Source organism: Poecilia latipinna, unplaced genomic scaffold (assembly GCF_001443285.1).
Source record: "Poecilia latipinna isolate Pla-1442-1.1 unplaced genomic scaffold, P_latipinna-1.0 Scaffold313, whole genome shotgun sequence".
Classification (NCBI taxonomy): Eukaryota; Metazoa; Chordata; class Actinopteri; order Cyprinodontiformes; family Poeciliidae; genus Poecilia; species Poecilia latipinna.
Genome location: NW_015112929.1, coordinates 19,562 through 37,740, shown reverse-complemented (window position 1 = coordinate 37,740; position 18,179 = coordinate 19,562). Strand labels below are relative to the sequence as shown.

The 18,179-nt window shown below is 40.9% G+C and overlaps 1 protein-coding gene across 1 annotated transcript; it reads right to left on the bottom strand.

Moving 5' to 3' along the window:
- Positions 1-5,681: 5,681 nt before the first annotated feature.
- hapln4 (hyaluronan and proteoglycan link protein 4) lies at positions 5,682-16,196 on the bottom strand. Its single transcript, XM_015034812.1, has 7 exons — positions 16,028-16,196; positions 13,994-14,120; positions 12,904-13,093; positions 12,509-12,681; positions 12,271-12,386; positions 9,814-10,000; positions 5,682-6,835 (listed from the first exon to the last, which is right to left on the bottom strand). Exons 1-7 carry the CDS (start codon positions 16,028-16,030, stop codon positions 6,444-6,446), a joined length of 1,188 nt encoding a protein of 395 aa, XP_014890298.1. The 5' UTR covers positions 16,031-16,196; the 3' UTR covers positions 5,682-6,443.
- Positions 16,197-18,179: the final 1,983 nt, after the last annotated feature.

Sequence of the window (18,179 nt, the reverse complement as noted above, 5' to 3'; positions counted from 1 at the left end):
TTTCATAACCTTCTTCTTGGATCAATATCGGGCTCATCTGGCAGGCGTGGCGAATCAATGTGGTTCGCTGGTATTATCCTACATTATTGCCTGATGGCGCTGCCAAAGTTCAAGAAGATTATCATAATCAACATTTGGCTTTAGCGCCTGACAGTCACTAACTCTCTGCCGACACCTCAATAAGTTCTGTTTTTAATCTCTTGAAGGCTGCACTCAAAAAAAAAGAAAGAAAGAAAGAGAAAGAAAAACACCCAGAGACTCGCGCAAATCTGCGTATCCAGATCCAAAAAGACAATCTGCTTCCTACTTCCGTTTATCTTCCTAATCTTTATTGCAGTCAGGTTGTTGAATAGCTTCACCCATGAATCTGCGTTTGCACCCGTCTTTACGATGCAGATGGTGGAGCATCATCTCATTACTGGCTTGTTTTTTTTTTGTTTTGTTTTTTTCTTTTTTTACACAGTGATGTGCCTTTTTTTGCAGGATTCAGACAAAGAGCGAAGCCAGAAAAAGCCTCAGACTCAGCCAGGTCGTTCACACACCGCCGGTCCAGCATCCTGCTCTCCCAGCTGTGTGTGCACTGCTCAGTGTTTCGTTTTACGACCCCATCTGATGATCTCTGCAGATTTGGCTTGGTTGAGTTGGTTTTTGCAAGCCTGTCATGAGTGGCGAAAGGTAGCTGACTTCATTTGCTCCCCGTCCTGTTTGTACGTGTAGTTTTGTGACGTCTATTATTTCCTTTTTGGGCAGAAACGACCACTTTTTGTATCTGTCTTTTGACTTGATATAATGAAATTGTCATAACAGCAACTTTTTGGTGGCTTAAGTGTTTTAATTTGCATTAAAAGTAATGTCAGACAGATGTACAGTAGAGCTCAGCACAGTAAAACTAAAAGTAATAAAGCCGTCTTCATCAAAATCACACCAGCAGTAATTCTCAAAACTACTTTTAAATAACATAAAAAAGTAAATAAATAACCTGCTGGAAGTGATTACTGTAAATTGTGTTTCTTTTCTGTGCCACAGTTGGTGCATTCAGTACTGATAAATGTGTTTTTATCTTATGTAAAAAAAAAAAAAAAAAAAAGAACAACTGCAGACTTGGCTGCAAAGAAAAAAGATTAATTATGCAATTTCACAAAAGTGAAAAAAAAAACAACACAAAGGGGTGATTTTAAAAGTCAGAGTAAAATAGCATAATTGAGATGCTGTAAATGGCTTTGAAGCATATTGACAATGAGACAAACAGATGAAATGAAGTTTGTAATCACGGTATTATCAGTGAGTTAAGTACCCAAAGTCAAATGCTTAGTTTTTTTATGCAAACTTTGCCAACAAAATTGATTCTGATTCTGACTATGTAAACCACGGAGCACATAGTTTACATAATCAGAAGCAGAAAAGTAGATTTTTATGAGGATTTTAATATTATGCCAAATCCAAGTTGTTTTAAAAAAATGTTGATGGGAAACCGTTCCAACTCAGGAACTGAGGTTTTAAGGAAGCTCAAACATTCCCAATTCATTTTACATTTTACAGTTTGTGTTTCAGTGACGCCCAGCCAGCATGGTGCCTCTCATCATCCATAATTGGTAAAGGCAGCAGTATAAACTTGCATATTTAAAGATGGAGATGTGGAGGCATGAAATCAACAAGATATCCGTGTTTTGACACAGATAAATGAAAGCATTTCGCTATGATGAGACTGTCTGTCTGTCCACCTGTCTATCCATTTATCTATCAATCAATCAATTAATTATATTCTGATGTTTTGTCATTTTTTTAATGGTCTGTTTTGAATTGAATGAGTCAAAGTGTTTCCACGTCTAAATAGCACAAACTATTTTCAAACGTAGGCCTCGGACAGCTTCAAGTTTACTGAAAGAGAAAAGTGCACAGAGGCCAAGTGGTAAGATGTAACTGTTTCTTGTGACTAAAAGACGATAAAATTGGTGGTTTGTGCACATCTGAAATCATTCAGTTTCATCTTTTCTAAACAGGGCCACAATAGCTTGCTGACCTACCAATTTCTAGGGCCTGGCAGTGGTTAGATATCCAGGTCTTTTTGCTGCTGCCTCGGTTCTGAATTTCAGAGACTTCTCCCCAATTTTTTTTTTATCGTTCTGCCTCATATTTTCCAAACAAATCTTCCTCTTCGTCCTCGCTATCTCTCCTCTACCCCCTCCTCTTCTCCGGTGGGTCTCCGCTTCCTTTTAGACGCGGGGCCATAAATTTCCCTTACTGCGCTGAAACTCTTCATTGACCTCTTCCTTTTCCAGGGAATTAAAACCAAATCCACTTTTGATCTAAATGTTTGCTAAAGACAGTACACCCACAGGAACAATAGATGGCCCGTATTATGATGAAAGTAAGCTACACTCCTCATCCATGGATATCAGGTCAAAACTCTTTCCGTTATTTAGCCCGGCACACTCCATTAGGACGGTTACCACTTTCAATTAACTCAACACGAACTCCGGCTGCATGCACCCCTGACACCAGAGAAACCCCTCACAAATTGGCTAATTGCCTGTCACATAAACACACTTCTTCCCATGCATAATATCCATCAGCAGCAGCTCACTGTGGCTGAATTACACACAGAATGCATAAGACGTTAATGGAGATCGTTTAGGGGGCAGAGTCATTTCTTGAGCCGAGTCCCACGTTGAGCTAATGCCGTTTGGTTTACTCGTGCGCTCGGTCTCAGCAATCCGGCATCCTAATGCAATCTTATTATCATGTGATTCGGATGTGAATGACGTCGAGGTGGTAGCTTTTGTCATCTAAAGTGCGCAGTCTGTAAGTAAATCATGGGGTCAGGCAAATTACAAAACATCCTCCAGATTTGAGTATTAGAGTGATTGGGTTCCCAACATCCTACCCTCCGTCCATCCATCGTTTTCTACTTGTACGAAACCACTCCGGCACACGCTGAAGGTCCAAACACCTGGTCGTGAAGGCCAGCAGCAGAGTCGGGGTCAAGAGGCTCAAACAGCTACAAGGACAAGGTCACCTTTAAATCATCCCAACGCAAAAATGCCTTGTGGAATCACCTTACTCCACACCCACAACAGGCGAGTTTTATTTCATAAAAGGCAAATCCTGGCACTTGTGTTTGTTTCTTCTCGCTTGTTTTTATATGCCTTTAAGTTTCCCAAGTGGCCAATCGCTGAGAGACAGACAAAAACAACGGCGCTCATATAAATAATGAGTGGCGCAGCGAATGACAGAGCCGATAAACCGTATTACTGACAATAATGGTTTGTTTTGCCTCATTTAACTTGTTCAGTCGTTCTTTTAGCCCACTTCTCTGCTGCCTGTGCACATTAATTCAAGATGTGTTCAAATTCTGCTGCTGCCGCTGAACTAATTAGTATGCTGGTGTTACAGGTAATGGAGAGGAACCCGAGGGCAGAAGCAGATGGAGTGAGTAAAAACAGTGAGGGGCTTTTGGAGCTTTTCAGGAGGAAAACGAATGAAGCGGAGCAGATAAACAGGCTGAAAGGTTGTGGCTGTCAGAAAACAGCAGCCAAGGATGGATTCCTGGTGGGGGGGGTGCAGGTGACATGATTTTAAGAGAAAAATCCTAAAAAGAAGCAGCTGTAATGAGTAAAGTCTTGACATCTGATAAATGGTAGCAATCTGAATATGAGTATGCGTTTTGAATTCCTGTTTGGTCTCATCTGACCGTGTGGTGGTTGTGTCCTTCACCTGGCTTGTGGCAAACTTCTTGCAGCTTTATTTCATTTCTTAAGTCATCCTCAAAATTATTTTTTTTTTTTTTACAAATAAAACACCATGAGTTACCTGCACGCCCGTCACTTTCTCACAATCCTAAATAATTGTGTCAACGAGGAAAACAGTTGTTCTCCCGACGTTTGGCTGCGTCCTTTGGCCAGCCTCGGTCATCGTGAGGCCCCGTTTGCCTCCTAGCTGCTCCGCCGGGCAGCCTTACTCCTCTTCCTCTTCTTCGTCTCTCTGGCTATTGATCCCATCCAAATCCTTTTTCCCTTCCTTCATTGTCAGAAATGTATCATCGTGTTGTGCTCCGGCTGTGCTCTGTAACGTATTTACAGTAAGCATGAGTTAGGAACTAACACACGCCCCCTCACCTGGAGAAACTCCTGTTATTTTACAAAATCTAGAACAAACTCAGAAAGTACCATCGAGTTTTAGCAGAACAAGAATCCAGAGAAACCCCCTACTAGTTTGTAAATTAAACAAAACATAAAAAATAAAAAAATTCAAAAGTTGTGAATGTTTTTGTTAGACGCTATAAAACAGATTAAAAAAAAAAGAAATGCATACAATTACAAAATAGCATTTAAGTTGTATTTTAAACATTAATTGTTGTTTAACATGTGCTGCCAACCTCCTTGGGCTATTTTGCTCGTATCACGTACATCCGCTCAACTTTTTGTTTTCTTTTTAAAGGGTTGTAAACCTTTTAATGCAAAATTCTACTCGTTTAAGAAAAAGGTTTTCACTCGGTGGATCTGTTTGTTTGCCGATTTGCTCCGATAAGCTTCGCAGCCACGTCTTGTCCGCAACACCGCCACAAGCACATTGTACTCTTCACATATTTGCCAACAAGTTGGCAGGCAAAGCCTTTGCAGATCAAGTTACATTGTTGATGCAACTTGTCTATCAGATTAGCTCCAGTTTGCACTTTAAATGTCAAAAACGTAATATGAATTGCACAGCAATCTGACTTCTTTTTTTTTTCTACACTGATGTAAACCCTTCACACATTTTAAATGCATCATTTATCAATGAAAATGTTACTGTCTGTTCATTTAGTGGTTCGGACTTTATTTTCATACTGCAGTGTGAAGAGTGGGAGGAAGAAAATGTATCAATGCCATCAGGTTTTATAATCAAGGTTCTTTCCTGTTTAATAATCAGAGATTAACTGATTATTACCCTCCACCCCCCCGCCTTAAACCCATCATCATCATTGGTAATGTCATTCTTCTTGACTTTCCATGAACTTCACTGTGTTTTCTGTGCAGGCAGTTGCTATGACAACAGAACAGTTTTGTTCTTCTGTATTGGCAAGAAACCAGCAGCTCCCACTCGGTGCTGTCTTTGCAGCTCAGTAATCACACAATCACTGGCAAACATCACAACACGTCAATCAGGGAGCCACAAGTTACTCATGTTCAAACATTTACATCAGCCTCACCAAATCATTTTACTGATTTGTGGTTTTTTTGTTTGTTTGTTTGTTTTTTTCATCTGCTCTCGTTAATTAGTCAAATTACCTTTGGTGATCGTCAGTGTATTCGTCTGATGAATGGCAGTAGACGGCGCTGCTCTCATTACGGCTTCAGGTTTTATTTCCGACAGTCACGTCGGAATCAGGACGCAATGAATTAAAGCAGCTGGATTCTGAAACGTTGTTGTGGAGTCAGTTAAAAACAAAAACAACAGCACGTTTTGATCAATGTGAATGGCTAATAGTTTACCTTAATATGTTGAGAATATAAAAAAGCTTAAACTCTTTCTTGGGTAAAAAAAAAAAAAATCTTCTGCTTATTTGCAATACTTCCTGTGGTAGCAACCCTTTGTTATTGATGCATTCAGATGTTCATTTTTTATGAGAAAAGAAACGCAAAAAAAAAAACTCACCCATGCATTATTTTGTTTCCACGGAGACAAAATGAGACGAGACCAGCTCTTGATCAAATAAACAAGTTCAGGACATTTTATTTTTCTATTCGAGCACCATAAACAAATTTGCAAGCGTACGCCGTCGTAAAGGTTACGGGTAACCTTTCACCTTTGGGGTGTAAATGACTATCATGAGCTTCGAAGTTATTGCAAATTCAGCCCCAGCAGCAGCTCTCAGCCTTAAACGTCATGCACGCTCGATTTGCAACTAGGATGCGTTTATAAAATTGAGCTCTTTGAATCTGAAGTGCAACTATCATTGTGCTAGTGCAACATTTTCTTCACTTAGTTCTAAAGGATGAGATTGCAGGACGGTCGCCACCCGAATGTGAAGCACAGGCACTGTAAACTTGAACTTCTCGACAACGTTCAGATAGATCACGTTGGCGCCAAGGCTCCAACTTATGAGACTTAAAGCCCCTGACTCAAAAATGTCACGTAAACAACCATACTCAGTCGACTGCTTGATTTTGATGTGTGCCTGACTGACGATTAAGCTGCTATTTAATCTTACGATTTTCCAGATGACAGATCTGTGCTAACGCGCTCCCTAAGATAATCGACTGACTGCAGACAAAAGGAAAATCGCCTTAATAAAGACGTCACCGTTAATTTTGCACGGCCCCCGTCTGTTTAGCTCTGGCAAATCGGCAGATGACTACATCATGGTTGGTGGGTGTTTAACTCTAAAAAGCAGTGAATGGACACACTGAGCGATTGCCGTCAAATCTATAATCGTACGCCGCTCGGCTCCCAGTCTGTCAGCTTTAAATAGCGTTTGTGGCATTCGCCGGGATGCTGTTGCTGCTCTTCCATTTGATCAGACTTTCTTTCAGGGGTTTTGTCACTTTGGTACCACCTGCTGTTTCATCCATGTACTCGCGGAAGCAGTAGACCCCGTACAGCCTGAACTTTTTGTCAGGGAAGCCCAAGTGTCGGACCCCTGGGTAGGAGCCTCCGCAGCGAGAGCGGGGGTTGACGATGGGGTACCGGATGCTGCCGTCTTCCAGCCACCCTGCTTCGCAGCGGTCCAGCAGCTGGAACTTCCACGCTGCGTAGAGCTGACCCACTTTGGCCACGGCCGATCCATCTCGAACGCACGCCTTCACAGCCTCGGCGTAGTTCACTTTCTTGAAGCGTTTGAGGAAGTACACTTTGCCTAAAGGTGCATTAAGAAAGGAGAGGCTGTGTAAACGTGTGAAAATGTGGATGAAACGCAATCTGTGTATTAAAAGAGGCGACAGATTAAAATCAGATTAGCTGAGCATGGGGACAGATTTTGTTCCGCAATCTGTGTATTAAAAGGTTTTTGTTTAGAGATTTCAACACAGTGGGTTGCCAGTATATTAATAATTACCTGTTTACATTTTTGCCCTGTAAACAAGTTGCACCGTATCTTATTTGGATTTTATAATGACAAAAAAAAAAAAAGCATAAAGCAGCAAATAAGTGGAATATTTTAAAACTAAAACGTTGTATTCAGATACTTTTACATAGACAACCCCAAATAAAACTTAGAACAACCAACTGAAAATGGCCACCGTGACAAGGTGGTGCCATCAAAAAGAAATAAAAAAAAAGAGACTTTTAAAATGAAATTACAGGAATCAAAAAATAATAATCTTCAAAAATAAAACCTTAAGTTTCGCCCCAAATATGCCCATAAAAATCACGTCAGCAGCCTCGGCCTCACTCGTGGCTCAGCTATAGATTTTCTGCTTGTTTATGTGACTGCTGACTATTAGAGTGGCAGAATATTGTCTCATATTTCCCCAGGGGACTTTCAGTAAAAGGCCTTCCAGCTGGACTGAGATACAGTATCTGACTGGGCCACTGCTGAAACCTCCTGCCTGCAACAGACTGTCCGCAGTAATTAACACACATGGGAAGCAATGAGCGGTTATGTCAGCTTCCTGTCAAATCAGCTTTTTCCGTCTGAGGAAAAAACATGGATGCTCCTTCTGACCGCCAATTATGAAGCCTAGAAGGAACTTTTTTTTTTTTTTTTTTTTTTTTTTAAATGAATGTCTTCAATCCTCAATATAGATCAAAACATATAAATATGAATTCATGTTGGGGTTTTTTTTTTCAGAACAGAAATGATGTTTTCAAAGCTGCTAAAGTTCAACATAAATGATAATATCCCCTTTAAGCTTTTTCACAGTTTGTCATGTTGTAGCAACAGACTTTATTGTATTTCATGGAAATTGTGTGTGACGGATCAGTTCCTAGCAGTTTGTTGTTGTGCATTTTGCCGAATTTAAAGAAAAAAAAAATCTAAGACGTGTGTCATGCATTTTTACTCAACAACAACTCTTTCTTAAGAACGTTTGGATAACATGAGTTATAGTAACATTTAATTTCCCTTTGGGAGTAATAAGATATTTTTAAGCTGTATTTGAATTTCCTATATTTTAGAAACAACTGTGATTAAAGCTGCGCCAATTCAAAGCATGTTTCTACCAGCTGTGAACTTTTAGACATCCAAATATTATTTTTGTTCCTTTACAAACTCAGCCATAAACTGCCACCAGTTTCCCTGCTTAGACCAAAGAAAGCATCCAAGGAGTATGATGTGATCAACACGATGTTTCAGGAGCGCTTCGGTATTTTTTCTCAGATTAATGCCCTCCTTTCCTGGTTTGGGTAGAAAACAATGTCTTGGTGGGTTTGGAGCAGCCATACTCTATTTTCAAATGACAAACTACGCCCGAAAGGATGTTAAAAGCTTGGGATAAATGTTTTATTGCCCTCCCTTCATTTCCACCACTACCATCTCTAATCTACTCTGTTGCTTGGTTTTCATAATGCTCTTTGTTGATCAATGTTCTCTAACAAACTTCTTGAGATCTTTACGACTCAGCTTGGGCAAACTGAACGGCATGACCGATTAACTTGCTCTGTTTGCGGCAGATCTGCTTTATAAAAGGGGGGAAAACAGGATATTCATCCTGATCCAGTTGACTTTATGAAATAAAAGGCAGTGCAGGCTGTATGTCAAGGACAGAGAGCAAAAATCCAAAAATGGGTTGAGAGAACCCTTTTAGAGCCCCTGTGCGTATCTCAGTAGGTGTGTGAAAGGGGGCACAGATGTGGAGGACGTCGAGGTGATCTGTAATTAAGTTGTGGAGAACGGACAATGGAGGGGCTGAAGTACATCCAAAACAATCTGGGAGCAGTCCCCCCAGGGCTGCTGACATGGATAAAACCACAGCAGTCCGGGGGCAAATATGGACACGAGACGCAGCGTGGACCATACAATGGTCAAGGAGAAAAACCCAGGAGACCCACAGAGGCCGATACCGTTCCCACTACACTCTCACCATCTGGGGATGGTATTAATCCTTTAGAAAGGCAGTGTATGCTTAATCCACACCAAAAAAAAATTGAAGTTGGATTTATAATTTTAAAATTAACAGATATTTTCCCATAAATGTTATTTGCTTACCTGTTCCACGCTAAGATGAGTCTGGTTCACTCTACATCTTGAAGCTTTTCTTAATCCAGATTGTAACTAATGCCTTTTAACAAACATAATGGCCGTGGTCCAATATAATTTCCTCACCTAAATGAAGATTGCAGTAAAATATGCTTAAATATTTTCTGTATCTCCACAAAGCAAGCATCAATCAGATTATTATGTTACAGACTTTTCTTGTCATGCATTTGGGTCATATCACATTTAACCCCCCCCCTCCCATGGGACTGTGCATTGCCTTATACTGAGCGAACATGAACCCAGCGTTTGGCTGTTCAAAAAAGAAGCGCCGCTGTGCTCAGACTTTGGGTATGTGATATAAATTAAAGCTCTGGGAGATGAAAGGCAACGCTTTGCACCCAGAGGACGCTGTGTCCCTTACAGGACTGGGTACTCACAGCCTGATTTAAATCTAGCAGCCTCGGGGCGTCCGAGATCACAGTCAGAGATCAAATCAAAACAAGCCTCAGTTCCCCCATCATCAAACCGCACTTCTTCTTTACGGTGACGCTTTTGCAATGCCGTTTCTGACGACGCGTTGTTCTCCCCTCCAGTCGAGCGTAGCCACGGATACCAGTTCCGACAGCCACACTGAAACTGTGTGATCGAACCGTAAAGGCGTGTGCATGCATCTGTGGCTTCTGACTGTTTCGTCTCACCATTTAGCTTAGAAGTGAAGCAGAAGGCGTCGTAGCGCTCATCCTCCTTGTGCCTGTAGCCGTAGTTGCGGACGCCGGCCGGGGTGTCCTTGCGGCCACACTGGTCTCTGGGATTGGAGATGGGATACTGGACCGAGCCGTCCTCCAGCCATCCAGCATTACACCAGTCCAGACCTTCCAACCAGGCCTGATGAGAAGCACAATGTGGGCCAGTGGGCCAAAGTGAAGGATTAAAGACATTAGAACCAATGGAGGGGATAGGATTTATTACCTCTGTCATAACTCCATTAGTCTTACACTTAAATGCCTGAGGCTTTTTTTTTTTTTTTTTTTGGATTCAGTGGGAGAACCTGCAATAAAATGTTTCACATGACTCAGACTTTATACAGCTGTAAAAAAAAAGGAAGAAAAAAACTGCCAAACACTTTTGTACCTTTAGACAATTAGATCTGAAGGCACAACGTCAAGGAGACAATTCACTGATTTTAGGATCTAGTTTATTTTTCTCCATACAAGTGTGACGTTTACATCTGACTGACCCTGGTGACAAAGTTCAATGTAGACATAAAACTTGAGTTTGGCCTTTCTTGGTTGACCCTGTAGTTGAGCTAGAAGCCCTAATTTTGTAAATTAACACCATTTCGCTGTCGCTTTTTAAAATTGAGTGGTGAGAGGTTAAATTCTGCAGATAAATGTTCTCCAGGGTTAAAACAAGGCTGTATTTTTATTTGATACACATGCCAAATTGAATGCGAATTCACCATTTTCCAGGTTTAGATGGGTTTGCGTAAGAAAAAAGACAAAAAAAATAACATTTATATTTCCAGACTTTATTCCCTGTACCTTTATCGAAATGCTGTCCTTCCTTCCTTGCAATTTCAAGATGACGGGATTTAAACAGACCAAAGCCTTGTACGGCAGACCCACAATCCTTGCAAGGTAAAAAAAAAGAGAGACGTAAAACACGACAGACGCTACAGGTAACTATGAGTTAACTGTGACGCCAAAGATGGGTTTTGTTCTAGATGTTAATCCATTTCCTCAGCATGTGGGCGACAATACAAACTCCACATGAACGCCGACAGAACCTGCAAGGTGCAGTGGGCACCACAGTCTTGCTACATGTTGTTAGATTGCTCCGGTGGGACGATTGGTGTGCAGATGGAAGCACCATGTAGTGTCAGTCAAATATCTCACTGCGTCCTTCAGCGATAGACATAATGTACGTCTCTCACACAGGACTGTGACAAATTTATCCTCACACTTGACACTTTCATGGAAGAGTTTCTGAATAAAAATAAGAGGAAAAAATAGATAAGGCAAAGAGTTTTCGTCCAATACTGAGCCAAAGATAACATGCACATGGAAGGACGGTCCCGATGCGCAGGGGTTTTGTCAGGCGACGATATGAAGGCTGATCTGACCAGCTTGTGTCAAGAACAGAACACTCAAGCTGGCCATCATCTCCGCTCCAGAGCACACATGAGTGACAAAGACGTGCTTTTTGAGGATAAAATCTCAAAGAAAGCGCTGCATCTTTGATCTACCAGGCTGTCCAGACATCACAGCAAACCCCGAAGACTTCCTCAGATACGTGTCTTCCTGTTCTTCATGAACGCATGTGAAATGCTTAGCAAAGAGCACAGGGGTTGCCATCTTTTCACGTCAGACTAGTCTGGAAATTTCTGGCTGAAAATGTGTACAGACTAAGGCAGAAATACATGCCATCAGTTCTCTTTTGATAGAAGATGTGCTGACTTCTGTAGCTTTTTAAGTCTTAGCTGTCAATTAGTTTGTGCTTCCTTGTTTTTACATTTCTATTTTACTGTGCATAACTACCCCCCTAAATGCTATGCACATGTTGACTATCTATAAACTGTGGTCATTTTTCTTCAGGCATTTATTTGTTCGACGTTGGCGATCTACTGTAGACACATTAAGTTTGAAAACAGCCCTGGGAGTCAATGTTCAGACCTACGTGTGAGGAGAGGTTAACTGATTTTGCTCTCCTCAGCGTGATGAAATGGCAAGGAAAAAAGGACAGCATTTCAATAAAGGGATAGGGAATAAAGTCTGAAAAATCAGTTAGATCCCTTGCAGAACGGCTTGCAGAGGGATTTAAATGGGCTGTAATTTGTATTTTCCAGGCATATGGTGCCATTTCATAGCACAATGGAGTAAGTATGTCATTATATTTAAAAAAAGCTGTAGTGGAAGAGTCCTGCTTTAGGTTACTGATAAGCCAAGATCCTGGCGAACGACAACCATTGGGTAAAATCAGCAATCGCCACCCAGATCTTTGGAAGATTTAACCATTCCTATCCTCATTAGCTGCATAATAAAGTTTCTAAAAGAAAATCCCAGTTTTACTCCCTAAACACGTCCAGCTAAATTCCATACCATCCCAATCAAAAATCACTCCCAAAACAGAACAAACACCACAGTTTTTGAACTCACTTTGTGCAGCTGAGAGTGAGAGGCCAGAATGGCGTCCTGATGTTTGCAGGCGTCCTCTGCCTCGTGGTAGTTCAGCTTGTAGCGCCCGTCGCGGGGGTAGTAGGGAAAGACCACTCCTGCAGGCGACCCAAACAGAAAATGTGTTGGAGTGAAAGGCTGCCAAGATTATGAGTCTTCATTAGCTGAAAAACGTTTACAGAAGGAAAAATGTCGGCAGGAGGTCAAACCGATTCCTGACCTTCTAAGTCGAGGTTGACGAATCCCGTATCGTCCTCCATGTCGTTAGTGACCTCACACTCGTAGCGCCCGTAGTCCTCCAGGGTGACATTTTGGATGATCACCGAGGCATCACCTGGTCCTGCCCGCTCCAAGAACACTCGTCCCCGGTATGAGCCAAACACACGCTGCTGCCTGGGGGAAGCAACAAGATCAACGAGCGCAATATCCCAGCTCTTTCAGAGTGAACCCTGCTTGGCATTTATTGTTGCGTGAAAAAAAAAAAAAAAAGTGTCAGGAGTCAAAATCAGCTAGTGAAACCCTATGTCATCACTTGACGCCGTTTGAAGATTAAAAGCTTTTTCTAACTAACTAAACTAATACATGGAAATTTAGAAAGAAGGACGCTGAATTTACTTTCCGAGAGCAACGAAGACGTCCTCGAACTGCAGGGCATCTGTCACTTTGGTCCATTTGATCCGGATGCGAGCGGGGTCTGTGTTCTCCGGCTCATGATGAAATCTGCAGGGCAGCGTGATGGAGCCACCCCGATGTGTCACCACCTTACCTGGGGCTGTCTGCACAATCACAGCTCCAGTCTCATCCTCTGGGGGTGGGGGGAGAAAGAAGACGAAGCGTAAACAAACAGCATTTAAAATGAAATATATGCATTTATGTAGATTCTTTTAGGCTTTTTTTTTTTGACGCAGAACTGCTATCTGAAGCATTTCTGATTATCAGTTCAAATGACCTTTGATACTTTTATGCACATCACTCACATTTTAAAAGTACCGTATGTTTGTGGGGGCATCATGTAACTCCCCACTTCCTCCCTCCCCCGAATTAGAGCTGCACAATATATCACAAACACATCCCCATCGCAGCATGCCCATCCTCCTGCATCGATTTGTTGTCATGTTATCCTCTCTAGGAAGTTGCCAAAACTCTTACACAACATGAGTCACCGAAACGGCCCAGTGACTGTACCTTGAACCTTATAGCAGGCGAGTATAATTATTCCTTTTGGCAGATGTTTACTTGACTTGTGGCATAAACATATAAATGTTTAATTCAGAGCTGCAAAAAGGTTTTTTTTGCTGGATGACACCCGGATAACGGCACCCACAATTATCCATGCCACCCAGCAATTAGACCCTTCCTGCTTGTTGTTCTTCTCAAACTTGTGTGTCCGCCATGAAAGTGTCAATGAGTGTTTTGAACATAAAAAGGCTCAGTTTTTTTTTGTTTTTTTTTTTTATTAGAGCATAAGAGAACTTTGTGTTGCTTTGTCTTTATGGTTAGCAAATACATTATGCTTCAAAAATGGGAAGTTTGAAACATTTTCAAGAGATGAAAGCATAACTAAGTCGACTTCGTTCAGAGGTTGTTAAACCTGAACAGGCCTTTTTTGGAATTGTAAAAGTTTTGGAAAATGTTGCGAATGTTGAGCGAATACGACGAGCTCAAATCAGACTTGCAGCTGTCAGACACGTGAAGGCATCATTACCGAGCACGTGCACCACTCGTCTCCTGGGCTCCATCAGATCCTCGGGCGACACAGAGAGGGCAGAAGTCAGGATGAAGATGACAAAGAACATTTCACCAAAGACCTGAAGCTGACGTTGCTTTGAGGACTGCGAAAGAAGAGCACATTAAAAATCAGCATCACAGGCTTATCTAAGGAGGAAAAACCCCTTAAGCAGACCTAAAAAGAGTTAAGCTGCGGGATATGTCACAGAAGCATTTATTAAAGATATAAATGCTCTGAAAAACATAGTCTGTGGTTGAACCTTTGCGTTAATGCTGAAACTCTTTGAAAGACTTAAAAAAAGAACCGACTATGTGTACGGAGGGAAAAGTGAGAGCAGACAGCAGATCACTCTGGCCTTCTCGAGGTACGGGATTAGAGGATTAGTTGTTTTAACTGTGTTTGGTTTTAAACAGAGCTTTGCTTAAAAAAAAAAGAAAGAAAGAAGACAAGAATTTTACCTTGCCACCCTTTATAACAGATGCCAGGGAGAACTGGAAATCTCTAAAACGTTTGGGCATAAAAACAACTCGTCCCTTTAATTTCCAATTAGAAAGCAAACGATCAACTGGGCATCTGCACCAGCGCATATGAACCCAGAAATACACAAACGGCAGACACTGATAACTCATTTATGGAATAAAGAAAATTCTGTAGAAAAGCTAAATGCATCTCATATTTTAGTAGATTGCAGACCCAACTTCAGCAACAATAACTTCAAATTGATGTTTTCCAAAGGAATTTTTCAATATTTCACATTGCTGTGAAGAAATTTGGAAAATTGGAATTAGGGTCAGATGGAGGGGTTGGAACTAGGATTGGAATTATGTTTGGATGAGGTTTGGAATAAGGGTTGGATTTAGTGTTGGGATGAGTATTAGGCTTATAAAGTGTGTTATAAGGTTGGAATTAGGGGGTTCCAACCATTATTGCAACCCGCTTGAGTTCTTTGCAGGGATGCAAAAAAAGGAAACAGCTTTAAGCGTCTTCCTGTTGAGAAAATAACTTTCCTGTTGTCGTTAGGTGGACAGATTGTGTAGAAAATCCTTTCTAGTCTCATGTAAAGTGGTGGTTACTTATCTAAGATCTTTCATTCTTTACATTTTGTTAAACCACATCTGCTTGCTTCATGACAGCAACCAACCAAAGCCTTTTTCTTTTTTTTTTTTTTTTTTTAACTGGCAGCTATTTTCCTTCTTAAATCCAATGAATGGACAAAGATGCTTTGGCTCTCACACACAACCCATTTTCTTTGGCTTTATGTTTTTGTTTAATAAATAATGATTATTTAATAAATAAAGATTGTTTTATAATCTGGTGAAGACCAGCTCTTGTTTTACATGAATGAAGATGCATTTTCTTTTTATTGTTGATTATAACTGCATGTTGTTGTTTTTCCCCACAAAATTACACCTGTCTTTTACTTTAATAATGCGTTCTATCAAGAAAGGGAACAACGAGACTGCTTTGCAGTAAACGTCTTTTAGTTAAACGGGTGCTTTCAGCTCATTTTACTAAAACGCTCTCTACCTGTCATTGCTTTGGATGCACAGAGCTCTGCAGTTTGCAGACCAGTGTAGGGCTTGACTCAGCACATAAACCCAGTGAAGGTGCTGCATCAGATTAATCTATTAATTCTTGCATGGGAGAGAGGGGCATTCTGCGAAACACAACACGCTCAGGTCCATTGTTTGGATTCTCATGCAGGTCCCGAGGGGATAAATTCATCACCACAACAAAAGTAGTGCCAAGTGGCTCCAGTGCAACTGACTGTTTTTCTCCCTTACCGAAGCGCTTCTGCGGCGTATGAAGACTTAACTTGGCCCGAGGCCTCAGTGGCAAATGTACTAAATCTGCCGTTTTGCATGCACCTTGCACATTGCAAACAGCCCTGCAGCATCATTCCTCTTGAGATTATTCCAGAGATCATCCTAGCAGTCGTACAGTCATGCAGTGCGCAGAGCTGCAGAGCTCAGCCGTTCTTACAGAGCACAGAAGTCATTTTCAACTTACCATGGCTGTCAACCCGATTTAAGGCAGACGTTCTGTCGCTCGAGTCCTCATTCGGGTTAAATGTTGTTCTGCTGCTGCAGCACTCGCCTCTCTCCCTCCCTCCATCGCTGCTCCCTCACACTGCAGGGGGAACCACCAGCGTTTGTGGGTCCCGCAGTGCTTCAGTGACGCAGCACATTATTTGTTTGGGTCTATGTGGAAACATAGCAGAAGATCTGCCACAGGAAAACAGTCGCTTTGTTGGGTTTGTGTCAAGCTGTTTTCATTGAAGGCGTTGTCTAGTAGTTTTTGGACTAATAAAATTTACATAATCAGATGTACATGACTGAGGAAGAGCAATAACAAACAGGCTTCAGATCACTGTTTTTTGTTTTGTTTGTTTGTTTTCTTTTCTTTTCTTTTCTTAGATAATACAGAGTTTGGTCATTTCTCAAAGAGCAAAGACTAATTGCAAAAATTCCAAAACAAATAGTGAATTGTTCCTGTTGAAAGATATATAGAGTAAGTTTAAATTTTGTTCAGACAATCTCTTTTTATCATTCATGTTTTATGATTATTGTCTTATGCCTTCATCACATGTTACTTTGAATATTTCCGGTATTATGAAACAAGCTTCTATAAGTGTGGCGCTTTTGCTTATGATCTTGTCATTTTGTCGTTGGATACAAATTCTTATACTGCTTCAGAGAAGAAGCATATCTGTTCATGGTTCTCTAAAGAGCTGACATATTTCCTGGGCTACATCGCACCTGCATTGAAATTTCAACACTAAAAACTCTCTAAGACACGTTATATGCATAATGTCCCGAAAGTAAATCCGTTTTCCATGCGATGCGATGAAAAAGTCTCTTGAGATGATTGCAGCTGGCAAAGTGAAGAGACACAAAATCCACCTAACAGTTGCATGCAGATAAACTTTTTCAAAATTAAACCGTTCTGGTGGTTCTTTACAGCTGAGGTCTAATCTGACTAGGAGCTTCTCACAAAGCTGGGAACAGGACCTGCCAAAAGTGATTGGCAGCCGTTTCTTTCCATGCCATCATGTTGCTTCTCCCTCTCTGAGGGATAGCAGATCCATCAATATGAGATGCAAACAAAGCAAAACTTTCACAGCGAAGTGTTGCTTCATGAATGTGAGCCAAAAAATAGACTCGAGTCCAAAGCCATAAGCATGCAGTGGTTATCATTGAACAAGGTACGTACCTTTTCTCAAGTCAAGTTTACAGCCGACATACCAAAAAAAAAAGAAATATCTTGTGCGATTATTCAAGCCAATAATTTTAAGGCATGTTTTTGTTTGAGTACAATTAAAAGCATTGATTTTGTCATGTAAATCAGAGTGGAGGCAATTTTCTTATATAAAATGCTTTTTTTTTAAAAACTGAGAATTACTACCATAAATTTCCAAATGTGTTTTTTTTTTAGGATTATTTTACCATGTGTATTTAAATCCACCTGTGTCTCTTGTTCCTTGTCTAGTCTGGACCCGACTGTCGCTATCAGTGTGTGAGTTTGCCTCTACTCACCTGTGCTGCCCGGATTTGTGTGTATTTTGTCATTAAATCATAATTTTCTCTACATAACCTGGGTCTTACTGTGTTTACCTCACCGCAGAAATGGTCTGAATATCAACGATTGCATCTTCAAGCAGTTAATGTCGTCATATAATGTCCAGAGCATGCTGACCATTACAAAAGCCTGCCCTTTCACTGGCCTAAAACTGAAAAAAAAAACATTTGCATTTTATTGTAGAAGTACTGAACATGCTAAAACTTCAGTCATCTGTCAGTTGCATTGATGTGCTTTTCTATCAATAAACACCTGTCAAAGTAAAGAGAACTACTTATTATTCGCTGAAGTATATCTTCCAACTATCAGATAGATGATCAAATCTATGCTTCCCTGCAAGTTTTCCAAAAAAGGCAATTTCCCATTTCCGAACATGAAGTTCGGAAATGGGAAATTCTGGGACGTTTCTTACCTAATCAAGATGCATATGAAACATTGAAAATAAAAGAAATCTCATTCTCAAATATGAAATAAAGCCACAATGTCCCTTTTACTAAGACATTTTGTCTGAGTGATGCATTTCTCTAGTTTTTTTTTTTTTTTTTTCAAGCATGAGCACAACTCTAAGTTACAATAAACGTGG

Excerpts from the sequence above, each read along its gene's own strand:
- hapln4 (XM_015034812.1), bottom strand. Across the intron at positions 13,094-13,993 it reads ACGAGTGGTGCACGTGCTCG|AGGATGAGACTGGAGCTGTG; the intron begins GTAATGATGCCT and ends CCCCACCCCCAG. Across the intron at positions 12,682-12,903 it reads GTCTTCGTTGCTCTCGGAAA|GCAGCAGCGTGTGTTTGGCT; the intron begins GTAAATTCAGCG and ends TGCTTCCCCCAG.